Source organism: Plectrocnemia conspersa, unplaced genomic scaffold, assembly GCF_051122295.1.
Source record: "Plectrocnemia conspersa isolate PC_06_02 unplaced genomic scaffold, ASM5112229v1 ptg000012l, whole genome shotgun sequence".
Classification (NCBI taxonomy): domain Eukaryota; kingdom Metazoa; phylum Arthropoda; class Insecta; order Trichoptera; family Polycentropodidae; genus Plectrocnemia; species Plectrocnemia conspersa.
Window position 1 is genome coordinate 6,600,243 of NW_028277176.1, and position 14,734 is coordinate 6,614,976.

The 14,734-nt window shown below is 28.3% G+C and overlaps 1 protein-coding gene across 1 annotated transcript in view; it reads left to right on the forward strand.

Moving 5' to 3' along the window:
• The window catches only part of LOC148228061 (tachykinin-like peptides receptor 99D), a 267,821-nt gene that overhangs the window by 216,502 nt on the left and 36,585 nt on the right, over positions 1 to 14,734 (forward strand). The window contains exons 5-7 of the mRNA XM_088200999.1: positions 8,516 to 8,671; positions 9,371 to 9,430; positions 9,621 to 9,771. Coding sequence (XP_088057125.1) covers positions 8,516 to 8,671; positions 9,371 to 9,430; positions 9,621 to 9,771 — 367 coding nt within the window. The remainder of the gene's footprint in view (positions 1 to 8,515; positions 8,672 to 9,370; positions 9,431 to 9,620; positions 9,772 to 14,734) is intronic.

Consider the following 14,734-nt stretch of genomic DNA (forward strand, 5'->3'; position numbering starts at 1 on the left):
GTCACTCTCGCATTAAAAAAACAAACAACTTGCATTAAAATAATTCGAATTAGAGATAAATATTTTAAAAATAGACAAAGAGGTGAATGACATTTGTTATTTTTAATGAAGCATAACCTTGAATTGTCTGGATGCATCTAGAAATTTTTAAAAAAACACCAGTAGGTATGCGACCGCGGTTGTAAACGGTCGAATAAATTGTTTTGTTACATTTTTCTCGAATAAGTGTTCTCGTTCATATTTTTTATAATAATATCCGTTTCGATGTTCTTAATTATAAAGTGATAGTGTAATTCAGTGTATGTGTTACAATTATGCAGTGTATAATTCAAATTAGTGTTTATAATGTTGTTACCATGCAAGGCACCGTTACATCAGTGTTTTTCCACGGTTGCAACCGTCCCTTCCTCAGCGGGACTCGCGGGGGAAGGGACGCCGATTGACGCCGAAAGCGCGAGGCCGCGAGGATATTTGCAATTCTAGGCATCATGCGGTTGACAAGGTAATGTCTTTCTAATTTTATGTGTCATATAGTTAATCCTTTGCGCTTGTAACTCGACAATTGGTCGACATCGAATTCCAAGCGTTGCACTCGTACGTCGACGAAACTTGAAATGCATTTATTGGTTTTGTGTTGAAGCTAATTTTGCCAATTTTAATTTATTAATGGTAAAAAAACTTCCGGTAAACACATTTTAGTAATATTCAATTTTTAACTTATGCAAATAATTCAATAATAAGTTTATTGTAAAATTTTTAATCGGAATATGGTCGTTTTGCGTGGTGTTAAGACCAATAATTGACACCGATAATTTACGGTGTCAATTAAACTCATTTTTCCTTAGAAGGGTATCTATATTTTTATGATATGGGATGAAACGGGATTATATGCTCTATTTGGGCATAATTCTTACTTAATATTGTGTGTCTGTTATGAAATAAAAACGATTTTAGTATGACGGAAAAAAAGAGCGAGATGCAAGCAGAGCTCGCTATTTCGCTCGCACTATTCAAATCAGCGATTGACAACTATCGACAACTCAAATAATAATATTAGTCTCTATTTATTTATTTATAAATACATATATTGATTTATTTTTACAAATTATTCATATAATTAAGAATGACGATATAATAATGTTATTACTGTGACAGTAACGATATCTAACCACTTAAAACAAGATGGATTATGCTTATTTTAATCTTAAATATTATGACAATTAATTGGTATGGTGCGCCAAGTAAATATTGTTAACCTAATATAATACCTCTGCACCAAGAGATCCATTTACCCGAAACTATAAAATATTATATCGATTTATAAAAACACTAATCAATTTACTAAGGGAGATTAGTTTATTATTATTATTTGTAAGCTAATAAAAATTATGTTTCTAAAACAAGTTTATATATTGTCCCCTTTTAAAATTGTAAATTTTACAATTTTTTTTTTATAATTTTCATTTTAATTTTTAATTTCATTTATTTTATACACTTTCTGGATAGATAGTGCAGCTAGAGCATTTAGTATGCTAAGACTATTTCTACCAATAATAAATATTGTACAAGTTTCAAATTTTTTAATTATCTTTTAATGTAATCATTTTTTATGATAAATTTAATTCTTTTTTAAAAACTGTTTTAATAAATTCCTAAATATTTTGGTATGTTCAAATATGGTTTTAATTTCAAATATCATTAGGGAATAACAGTATTTTCATATTTCCAAGGTATCGGGTTTTCTAATAAGAAATTACAATTTTTTTCTTCCACTGAAATTAATGTATAATTGTCAATTGGAGTTTGGTAAGTCTTTTTAGGAGATTTGATTTTTTCATTGAGCATTGTTTCAAAATGTTGTAGTGCTTGTTTTGCAAAAAAATTAATTATTCGATTTTAGTGATTATTTTTAATATTTTTTTTAAAAACCACAAGATTTTATGTCTATCTTTATCTTCCAAATTATAATATCTAAAAATATTGGGGCGATATTCAAAACTAGTTATAGATAAAAAGGGTATTTTGTCAAATATTGTAAATCTTACAGTATTATTTATAGTAATCTTAATCTCACTGATGTACTTTCGTATGTACGTAATGATTAATAAATAATATTTTTTTTATCATGTACTAATCATTTTAATCGTCATTATGCTCTGGCACATAAAATACTAATTTTACCGCCTATATTTCGTGAATTTTAATTCTTTGTAAATTTCCCACAATTTACTTATATTTTATATTCCTAATTCCTAAAATATTCATTTCTTGATATTTTCCAAGTATTTTTGCGCTCTTATGACGCGCTCTCTTTTTTAAAGCGCTCATATGTCTCTCTGCGCATTTGACGCACGCTATTTTGTTACAGCGCTACTTTGGTAAACACTCTTATGACGCAGCGCTTATAATGCAGCGCTTATATGACCGCGCTCATTTGACGCACGCTCTTTTGACCGGCTGCCCTATAAAGATAAGCTGTTTGAACTGGCTGTTTATCAAGAGCTGAAATTATTTTCAATTGCAGCCTTGCAAAATCCCAGATTTGTAAAAAGTTGGTCAGAATTCGTTTAATCGTTAAATTTCAATTTAAAATTATCAACTTTAACCTTTAGAATGGTTTTACCATTACAGTCCAAAGGAATCTATGTCATACCCAATATATTTTCTGAAGCTATTTTAAATGACTTAATGATAAAATTTGTATTATTTTATTTCATTGCTTACTTAGAGATACTTCTAGCAATATATTACGGAAATGTGAAATTCGTCAAAGATCTTCCTCCAGAGAGGCAGATCTTTAACGACGCGCCATCTTAGGTTGCGATTGGCGAAGCCAACTGTAGGTGTCGTTTTCTGAAGAACAAAGCTGCATCCTCTATCGTTGGATGCAGCTCTGAATGTTATAGCCTCTTGAAAGCCCCTCTAGAGACTTCTCTGCGATGAATACCTTAAATGTAGGTGCAACCAGACAAAGTCAAAAGTCTTCTTTAGGGGGTGCGCCGGCCAAGGACATAAACTTGCGAATGGCTGTTTACTACTATGCTGGCTTGCTAAGCGTAGTAGTAAACAATCTGTCTGGCGTATGAAGGAGATCAGTTTTTTCTGTTCAGTCACGCTTTCTACGGTTCTTAAAAATTAGTTTTATTTTGGTTCCGAAAAATATTGTTTTGTTTGCCTGAGGCAAATGGTTGGTACAGTATAAATTAAATTTATTATTATATGGTTAATATATTTCTAACAAAATTTAAGTATCGGATAGAGTTAGTTATCGCTTGATTGCACCTCTCTTTGCCCTATTATATTATAGTAAGTCTATCATCCCATCACTTTATAAGTTTCTGGCTAAGACGAAAATACCGTTTCGTCATAAAATAAATTTCGAATGTAGAACAATGCTAAGGTTTTAGTATGGACTTTATATTTTTATTTGAAGGGTTGCGTACGTTTTAGTCATCCTCGAAATTTTTATTTATTTATTTTTCCAAAATATCCATTAGGTACCTTCACATAAATCCTTCACATAAAATTCAATTATTTTGTTACTAAAACTCTTTCTCGAGACATATTTTATAGTGCAACTATTAAATTTAAGCCGCGTCTATTTACGACATTCGTAAAATTTATTATTCGAACACAATCTGTCGCCATGGCCGAAATACTTGCGGCGTAAAATTGATCCACCGGTAGCCAATTTTCCACCGTTTGTGCTCGGTTCGAATCCCAAATTGGCTTGTTTCAATTTGATAGACCGCGTCTCTGTACCAAATGGCCAGCCGCATGTCCAATTTGCCCTTTATCACTTTTTCTTTATCGTCTTCCTTTCTCTCTGTCTCTATTCCCATAACCGTTTCGAACTCATCCATTCTGAATAAATCGCTGCAAATTGAATTTGCGTTTCGAATTGAGGCGAATTTAAAATTGTTATTTTATCCCCGGTTCGTTAAAGCGGCCGCAATTCGTTAAAACTATTCAACACTGTTATGCCAAAGGGTTTTGACGTTAACAAAAACACTTTAGGCACACGCCGATGGAGCTAATGGTCAGAGTTTTCGACCGATTGAGAACTTCGTTGAAGTTGTCACAATCAACAAAACTTGCTCTGTGCGCATAAAAATTAGGGTGTGAATTAATTAGTTAAGGGTTCGAACGAGTTTGCTAAAAGATAAATATTGAGTGAATAATTCTAGGAAAAAGTAACAAGACTTGTGTTACATAAAGTTATATACATATATATTTGCGTTAATGTTTTAACTAGCCTAATGAGATTTGTTTCGATCTGTGATGAATTATTTTCGCTAAAAAATGAATAAATAATACAATTAAAAATAAACATCAATATTTTTATATAAGTCTAAATTTATATTTATATTATTATGTTTCATTAAGTACCTTAATATTATAAATTTGTTTATAATATACATCGTTAAAATGTTTATTATTTTGACAAATACATATTATAAATCGCATCACGTCATATATCAAAAAAAAATATAATTTCTACACAAATACATAAAATTTCGATGTCATTTATCTTCATTGTCTGTGTATTATATTGCTGAAAAAAATTTAAATTACGCAGAAAAACTTTATGTTGAGTAAGATATTATCTTTTGTATCGAAGATTACAACGTATTTTTATAAACGAAATTATTGTAGTTGCTTCTCTTTTTCTCAACAAAACTCCTAAAAAAATAAGCTATTTATTTTGAAACATATCTATACACATAACAATTTTTATAAAAATATTAAACAATCGTGAAAGATATAATCAAAATAAACTATATAATAAAATATTAAAGACTATATGATTTTATAAATAAAATTAAAACCGCTAGAAGTAAAAGTAGATAAAAAAAACTAGTATTATCTTAGCCCAGAGAAATAATAAAATACAGCTTATTTTAAAAAAATAAAAATAGATTACTATTGTATATAAAAATGTTGTATGATGCTAATAGTAACGAATTTAGAATATGGATAAATTTTGAAACAAATAATAAAAATGAGAAAAAATATTTTATATATTAATTTAGATATAACTACAGATAAAAAATATAGCTGATGAATTTAATAAACATTTCATCTTGATTGGAACATTTCTATCAGATCAAATATAAATAAACACTATTACGAATATGGCTCACGTTAACAGATCTATTTATTTTCACCAAATTAAATTAGAAGAAGTCATAAGATATACAAACAAATTAAAAAATAACTCAGCGCTTGGTTCTGATAGCATAACAGTTAAAGAAATTAGCTTCTATTTTAGTAAAATTATTTAATAAATGTTTGAAAAAGTTGGCAAAATAACAACTAACAATTATCGCTCTATATCTGTTTTAACAGTTCTATCAAATCTAGCCAATAGAATAAATTAATTTTAAGTATATAACTCTAAAATATACAAAGTCATGCAGAGAGATTTGATCCATATTAGTGAATGGATGAGATTAAACAAATTACCAATTAATAAAAAAAAAAAACACTATATGATATTTAATGATAATTTTGATATTACAGTCCCCGTAAATAATTCTCTAATTACATAAAGTGATAATATAATATTCTTAGGTCTACTTTTAGATAAAAAACTATTTTTTATAACTATATTGATTACACAATAAAAAAAATTTTACTAGTATCAAAATTTTTAAACAGCTTTTAAAATATATTATCGTTTAAAATTATATTAAACATGTATTATGCCCATATTCATAGTCAGCAAATATATATATATATATATATCTTGCGTTTGAGGATTTACAAGTAAATTTAATTTAAAATCACTTCAAGTTCTCAGACGAAAGACATATATATGAAAACTAAAATTATGCCTATAACTATTCTACCAAAATATGAACTAATAATGGTAACCAAAAAAATGCTTGAAGGAAAATCGATTATAAATACTAAATTTAAATTTAGAAAACAGCTACAGTCCGTTCAAGATATGAACGCTCATCGTCACAGTATTGCTGAGGAAATATAAAAGGGTGACCATGTGAAATTACAAGTGCAATGAATTTTTACTGTGAATTTTAGTGTAAAATATCACTTTCTTACTTATTTTGTTTATGTATATACATATTTAACTCAAAAGCATGAGAGCAGTTTTGATATCACTCTCCAGGTTGAATATCTGTGCAATATAATATTTTTTTAAATATCAATAAAATATTACAGAAATTTTTTTATGGATTACAAAATATCACAACCTGACAATAATTGATAATAAAAATATAACACATTATAATTTTTAATTCAATTTCCAACGTATGGTCACCCTATCTTTAAAACAGCCCTGATTTAGTATTGGTAACGTTCTCCTATCGGTGAAAACAAAATAGCGGAAAATTGTGTATGTATGCATGCATGCGTACCCGCACCCTTATTTCCAACACAATGATGATGAGCGTTAACATCTTGGATGGACTATACATAATTATTAAATTACATCTGCCGATAATTCACACATTTCCTAAACGTTTTTTGTGAATTTTGCCAAAGATTCTTTTAAATATATTGCATATAAAACCAACTAGGAATAATTTCAAAGAAATTAAAAAATATTTTTTTTAATGATACATGCAACTTTAATCAAATAAAATTAGTAAATAATACATAGATCATATCACTATATAATTCTTAATTTGTCTTTCTTTACCACGCTTCTTATATGTTTCTTTAAAATTAATTAATAAATATTTTAAGTATATTTTTCTAAATGTATACGTATTCAATTTATAATTTTAGTGTACCAAATTTTAACAGCAGAATAAGTTATTTCTTACTCATGCAGAATTACTTGAATAAATAACAAAAAAATCTGTTGTTAAAATATATTAAAACTTTATTTCCCTACTATGGTTGTTAAATTTTAATTAAAATTAAAAATATTCATAAGCCTGATGCGTTTTCTGGAGCGGAAAAGTTTTTATGCCTTCCAAAATCTTGCTATCGTGTTCATTTTAATTAGGTGCTTAATTAAAAATATTTTCTCAAATAAACTTTACATGGATGCTAAAATAATCATTATAATTTTGTGCTATGAAATTCAGTGTTTAATAAAGTTTTGCACGTCTTCTTAATGCATTAACCACAACCTCCAATTCAAAGGAATAGATTAATTTTAAATAAGGCCAATCTAGTTGATTTCGCTTTAAACGCCTAAAATTGAAAATTCTAAAGGTTTAATGGGATCAAAGGAAACATTTTCTCTTATTTGATCACCTACATGTATTCCAATAATACGCATCGATGCTTAAGCTATGTATGTAATGTGAACGCTTTCGGTATAGATTTATATACTTTTTTACTAGTTTATTCATAATTGTGGTTCAGATACAATTCGTTTCAAACACCCTTACGTTCACTGTTGTGGAAAATCCATTAATGCTGTGTTAAAACTTTTCATACAATAACTTGTTCATATATTCGCAATACCAAAACTTTGAACGAGTTGAACGAGTTGAACTACTACACTCGGTTTTGAGCATTAGAACCACACCGAGATGATTGTTAGCTTAACTCGATATAATTTAAGATTATATTATCGACGAAAATAATTCGCAACTACTATATTATATGCGAGAAATATTTGAAAAATAAAGACCGGAAAATATTTTTCATTTATACGTTAAAGAACACTGATGTATTCTACGGGTTTTAAAGTATATGGTGGTTATTTAGTTAGAGCCTAGGAAGTTGATATTTTGAGACATGTTGTCCCTAGGCTGCTTCGCTCTGGATTCCAAAAATCGAGCTGGACCAATGGATACGAAGAGAGAAGCGGCAGCTTGTGGATGTTTAAGTTTAAATGCTAGTTATGTAAGATGATGTTTAAGTTTAAATGCTAGTTATGTAAGAGACAAATCTCTGAGAGGAGGTTTTCAAATAAACTGTTTGAAGAAGATATTCCTGGTTACATGCTAGATTTTGTTCTCGGCACCTTTTTATGACTTGCTCTTATGTGTTTTAATATGATGGGTTTGTTTGCAATGTTTCCTTGTTTATTTGACGCTTTCAGTTTTAAGAATTTTTGAAATTAAAGATAAAGACCGTTTAAATCTAACTTATTTTGAACAAATTATTAATAAACGTAAATTAACTTGGAAATAGTTCGAGAGAACCATTTTTTTATATTTATTTACATAAATATATTATATTAACATATATCGGTTTTTCAGAAACCGTTCACTAAAATAACCTTACTCAACGTCAAAGCGTCAACGCGAAATAACAATGAAATATAAACAATAATACTTTTAATTTTAATTAAAAAAATACGTTTGAATCAATTTTATGTTAAAATGTACCTTTGTTTTAACTAGACCTTAAAAAGTGTCGATGTATGCAAAATTTGTATTTATAAAGATTTATCTAGTGCCACTGAACCTAATTTTTATTGTAGAATATTTTAAGCAGGCTCTTTAAAAGTACCTATGCAAAATTTGCTTGCATTTTTTATGTCATATAAATAGACTTTAAAATTGTATTCTTATTTATTTTTCAGATATATGGCCATAATGAAGCCACTGCGTCCAAGAGCTGGAAGAAGAGCTACTTTGGCTGTAGCTGCTGGTGTTTGGATAGTCAGTGCGGCACTTGGCTCACCTATGCTTCTATATTTTACTACTGTAAATGACACGTTAGAAAATGGAGATATAAGGTAATTTAGTTTTGCTCAAAATGATATATTTATTCTCATATTTTTTTCATAGACAAATACTTTATGTACAATTTTATTTTATGTCTGATTTTGAATCAAAAATTTGGTTTATTATAATAATGAAAAATTTTAAAACGCACATACTGATTATTTAATCTCATTTTTGATAATTTTTTTTTTTTTTAAAGAAGCACAGATCAATGGTGTACATTAATAAAAACTAAGAACTGTCAATATCATAGGAAATCTATTATTAAAATAAATTATTATACTAAAACATAGATTTGTTATAATATTTCGATCATCTTTTGTTATATAGTTTTCGTATCATATTTATTCAAAGTACGAGATTGTTTTGTTTTTTCAATATATTATTTAATTCCTTGCTTTGAAAGTCAAACATATTTACTTAATTAAGCTACGCTTTCTAAATCGATTGGCATTACCGAAAAGCATAAGCTATGGATATGGGTTTGTGCTTTTATGTACCTCATATGCTTTTAGTGGCTACGTTAATTCCACGACCGAGTTTGAACTCTGAAAGCAAACAATGTCCCAAATGGATTTTTCTGCCACCATTTCGAAAAATTGCAAGGATTAAACCTAGCAATTAACTTACAACCAACTCAATCTGTATATACATACGTATACTTACGATAATATTAACTATTAATTTAATATACTTATTTAATCACTTAGGAGGATATGTTATGCAGAATGGCCAGATGGTCCTACAAATCATTCCAGATACGAGTACATGTGAGTTCAATTTCATTTCACTAAAAACTTCGACGTTGTACATTCCCATCGGACTCACACAACGTCGAAGTTATAAATGCTTTTTATCGAATACGTATTTCATATACCGAAAGTTCTATATTATTATAAGTTTTAAGCTTATTGATGCTCTACATACGATATGGATGTACATTTTTTTATAATATTTCAGATACAACGTCGCATTTACGGTGCTAACTTACTTTCTTCCAATTGGATCCATGACGTTTACGTATGCGAGAGTAGGCGTCGAACTGTGGGGTTCTCAGAGTATCGGAGAATGCACTCAGAGACAGTTGGATAATGTCAAGAGCAAACGAAGGGTATGTCGAATATATTGCTTCAATCAATATGAAACTCATTCACAACCGGGTGTGGAAAAATACCAATTTGCCGCAAAGGATTAATCATCGCTCACGCGCAGTGCAGAGACACATATAGGGTGTATAGCAAAAAAACTATTTTATATATTTGTTTATACATACATGTGTGATATTCTCTACGATAGTGTGATATCACATTTAAGATAAGAAAAAGCTAGAAAATTTTTATATGTGTCGACAAACACGATTTTTAAAAACAATAACATTCATATTCGATTCCAACTCAGATCTATTGTGTAGAATGTAGATTATAATAATTCATCTAAAGATATTAAGTCTATTAAATAATTTTAAAACGTTTAATTTTAAATATGAAATATAGATAGCAATGTATTTAGCAAGCCTAAAAACGTTTTTTGCCTATAGCATAATATTTTAGAAACAGATTTATAAAAAACAGTTACACACACTAGATAAATATAAGAGATCAGTAAACGCCTTTAAAACACTTTGTCTATTCGTAACACCATTGCCATAAATAAAAACCATTTGCTGATTAATTTCACAAATAGTATACTTTCGGTTTTGAGGCGAAAAAAGTGAGACAAAATACAGCTTATTTTATTACGCAAATATTTATGGAAATGAAGCTGCTGTTATCAGGTGCTAGAGTCAAAATAGCAACTCTTGAAAATCAGAGAGCTGGAATGTCGGTAAAATAGTGTCGGCTGTATGAAGTGCTATTGTGATGATGCTTGACTATCAGTCTTGTGTTGAGTGTGTCTGGTGTGACTGAGTGTAGATTCAAAACAGTTCTTTCGAATTGCAGATGCGGATGTTGGTGGTCCAATTGCATCACTTCTTGGACACACCCATTATATATGTTTAATCATTTGAAGTGAAGTACAACAATAGTATTTTTGCCCAGGATAGAGCCATTGTCTATCATGCATCCTTTCCCAACAAAGAGTAGTTTTTTCGTGTACTAATGAGTGATCAACTGTTTGAAACGGATGTCCTAATAGGTGATTCATAAAATATTACTAATTATTAACGCAATTGCTTAGTTCCGAGCTCTCTCTTTGTGACCTCCTTTTCATTGTTAAATCGTTTTTCTTTTCATTTGTTTAAAAAGCACGTTAAAATGACCTCTAAGTTAATTATGCAATTTGCAACTCCCACAAAACATATCTGTTTCTTAATTATTTATATTTTACAACTATTCGAATATTGAATCAATAAATGGATGAAATATTCAAATGGTCGAATACGGTTTTTACCAATATTTTTTTTATTTAACCAATTAGTTGAAAAACTTAATTATAATTATAATCATTAATTACTTTTATAATCGTTTATAAATATTGCTTAATGTAATATTACATACGCCATTTCAGCTCTTTCAATTCACCAGAATTAAGATCAGTAAAATTTATGGAACATACATAACTTCATCGAATATTTTATACATAATAATGATTAAAACTAATGTGAAATAGTTTAGGATTTGTATCAGATTTGCATTAAAATAAATAACATAAAATAAATTAACCGCGATAAAATTATTAAATTGACTTAAATAAAATCTTTGCCTCTTGAAACACAAATATTGAAACACACCAACTTCACAAAAATTTCCGACGCACACCTGTTCTTCAAAAATGAAAAGTTTTTTTGACATTTTTTGTCCAACGAGCGAGTTCCGCGTATTTCGGTCATAATAGACACCATCGATGCACATTCTATTTACAATTTTTTTTCAAAATCGTAAAACATTTTTTTGTTCATTGCCTCGCATTTCGAGCAGGACCAAAAATTTTAAAGCTGCACTAGTCACTTGTGTATTTTGCGAGAAAAAACGATCTGTATTTTTCTCAAATATACATTTTTTCATTCTTAGAACTTTCTAAAATTTCATTCGAAAAAATTTCAATTATTGGAATATTTATATAGTTAAAAATAGGACGAATAATCGAATTAGGGGCCTAATATGAAGTGCTTCTCTGTCACACTGAAATTTTGGAGCGCTTGTTAAAATAATAGGAAATCTCACTCTTTCTGAAAAAAAGAAAGAGAACACTCCTGGTACATATTTTAAAAGAAAATCTGTGAGTTGGCTTACATAGCAGATATTTATTACCATATAAATTAAATAAATATTTTAATTCAAGGTCATAAAGTCAACAAACGTTCTTGCCTAAATAAGTAATCTGAAAAAAGAGCGTTAAGACGCCAACATTCTTGCAAATTTTTAATGTTAGAGAAGGTGCTTGCTTAAAATATAGTTTAAATAAAAAATTCTATGTCATTTTTAAAACTTAGTACAATTTGAGTTTAATCCAAAAACTTCACTGAAAGTTAATCCAAAAAATTCTTTGTTTTTTTAAAGCAAACTATGGAATTTAAAAGATTTGGACAAACGTATCTATGTAAATCAGGATTTTCAACATTAGTAAAGGATTGCTTTTCATAAAACTATTTTTAATACATTTTTATAAAATTCGTGTCTCAAATTTTGTTTTTCTTTTCTTTTTTCCATACTTTAAAAACCTTTTAGAACAGGTCCGATGCATTCATAAAATAAAATAAAGCGTAAATAAACGTGGAATTAGATTCCTGTAAAACCATCTCTAGAATGCACTTTACTTGGATACATGTGGTAATACAAGAGACACCTCAAAACTTCCCTCGAGGCGTTTTCTCTATATATTACTTTTTGCTTTCTAATATTTAAATAGTCATAAAATAAATTCATTATAATTTTAAATACTCAAATTTACATTCAAGTGCCAACAGAGTAAAACAAATTCGCTTCTATCTTATCGCTATATTAGCCTTGTATCTTTACTTTCCAGATATCTCTCGTATAATACAAAGTCGTTTATCTCTTGATTTGTATAATATAAACAATATGATATTTTAATACACTCTTTCGTGTGTATATATATATATTTCATAAATGTACATAGCTATACCCATTTTATTAAATAAACTAAGATCTTGTGAGCATTCGATGCTACCTATAAAATAAAAACTGATTTTACTTTTAGAATTTAAATGAATAATAAGTTTTTTTAGACAGTTGATTTGCCTATCAAAATAAAGTCATTTAATCAATACTATATTTTTAGAACCCGGTTAGAAATTTTTCAACTTTAACTCAAAAAGAAACAGTAAAAATATATGATTTTTTATTGTAAAAAAATAGTCTATGTAAATAGTATTAAATATACAATAGTATACAACTAAATTAACTAGAAAAGTAACAAACATTTTGCTTAAAAATATTTAGTATTTATCTTCAGAAAATATGTTTTAAAAAACATATAATACCCACTGAAGTATTTCTTTTATTCTAGATATATAATTACCTAAAATATAAAATATTCTCAAATTAGTAATTGCACTATGTAAGTTTTATCGTTTTCAGGGCATCAAATCAAAATACTATTGTATTGTTATTTTATATTTGCCACCAAAAAAAATTAAATTTACTAATATTTTTTATTGTTCTTGAATTTTCTCATAAAAATATATTAAAATATTGGTATAGTTTTTTAAAAGTTTTTCTCTTATAAATATTTCCTCCAATATATTCAATATTTTCATACAATTATTAAATATAAGAGTTGATGTACTGATGATTCACTGTGATCATTAAGTGATTGCCAGTTATGGTATTGTGATGGACTGTTTTTTTTGAGGAAACTCGGACAAATAAGAGACGAAGCAAATTAAGAGTCAATCGTATTTGGGTCTAACTCCACATCCAAATAATCATTCCCATTGAGAAAATTAGTTTAGAGGCCCTACAACAGATAGTCAAGGTGACTGTTCGATAATTACAAAGATAGTTTAAATAATATTTATTTGGTGCGAGGCTTTTGAAGCTTTTGAAAAAATTCATGTAGTTTTTGTGATAATTGATGGCGTTTAATGGTTATCAAAACTCAATAAATTAGAACATGTTCAGTTAATATCAAATATTTATTCCAAAGCAAATGCAATAATGATTTGAGTTGGTGAATGTTGCGGATTTTTTAAACATATACTTCTAATGAAAAAATATTTCAATAAAAAAAATATGAAAAAATACGTATAGCTCGGAATGTTTATACTCACCCTGTATATAAGAAACTTCAATAATGAAGACACGAGAGTCTCATATTAAACGAATAAACCCGCTTTATTGCCGTTTGCGATTAAACTCGCCCGTTTTTATTTCATCATCATCATAGGGAAATCGAGTATCATGAGTCTTGAAAGCTAAACAATTCCCAATTATGTTCTCAAATTTCGCGAAGTGACTTCATTGCCGGATATCAAACTTTTATATCATGATTAATAAAAATACATTTTGAAAATAAGTTTTAATCAAATAAAAGCACAAGTGCGGTTACATTTTTATAAAGTTAAACTGAACTCTAAAGTTGAACTCTGAACCGCATATGTATGTATGTTTAGGTATAATACGATATATTGCATGCTCACAACCACGTAATTCGATATTACTCTTGAAAGCTTCCAATATATCATATAATACATAGACTCGAACCATTTTAACTGAATAAACACTTCACGCCATTCTTTATTGTATTTTTATAAAGAATCGCTAGTCTATTACATTTCATATATCTAAAATCTAAAAATGTATTTATTCACTTGTACAATAAAGGACGAATTTAAAATTGTTTTATAATGGTAAAAAGGGTTTATAATAAATATTAGAATTTAGCCATAATATTGCAACTTAAACCGTCTCTTCTCGAGATAATCTAGCACATGCTGACCTAATATCTATATAGATACCGTAACTTATTTTTCATTTATTTATTTTAATTCTTATAAATATTTCGTTGCAATATGACAGGGGTCAATCCAATGCATTTCAACATGGTCAACACAATCAACAACTGCGTAGTGACACACTAGACTAAAACAAAAGTCTGTAAATCATATATAT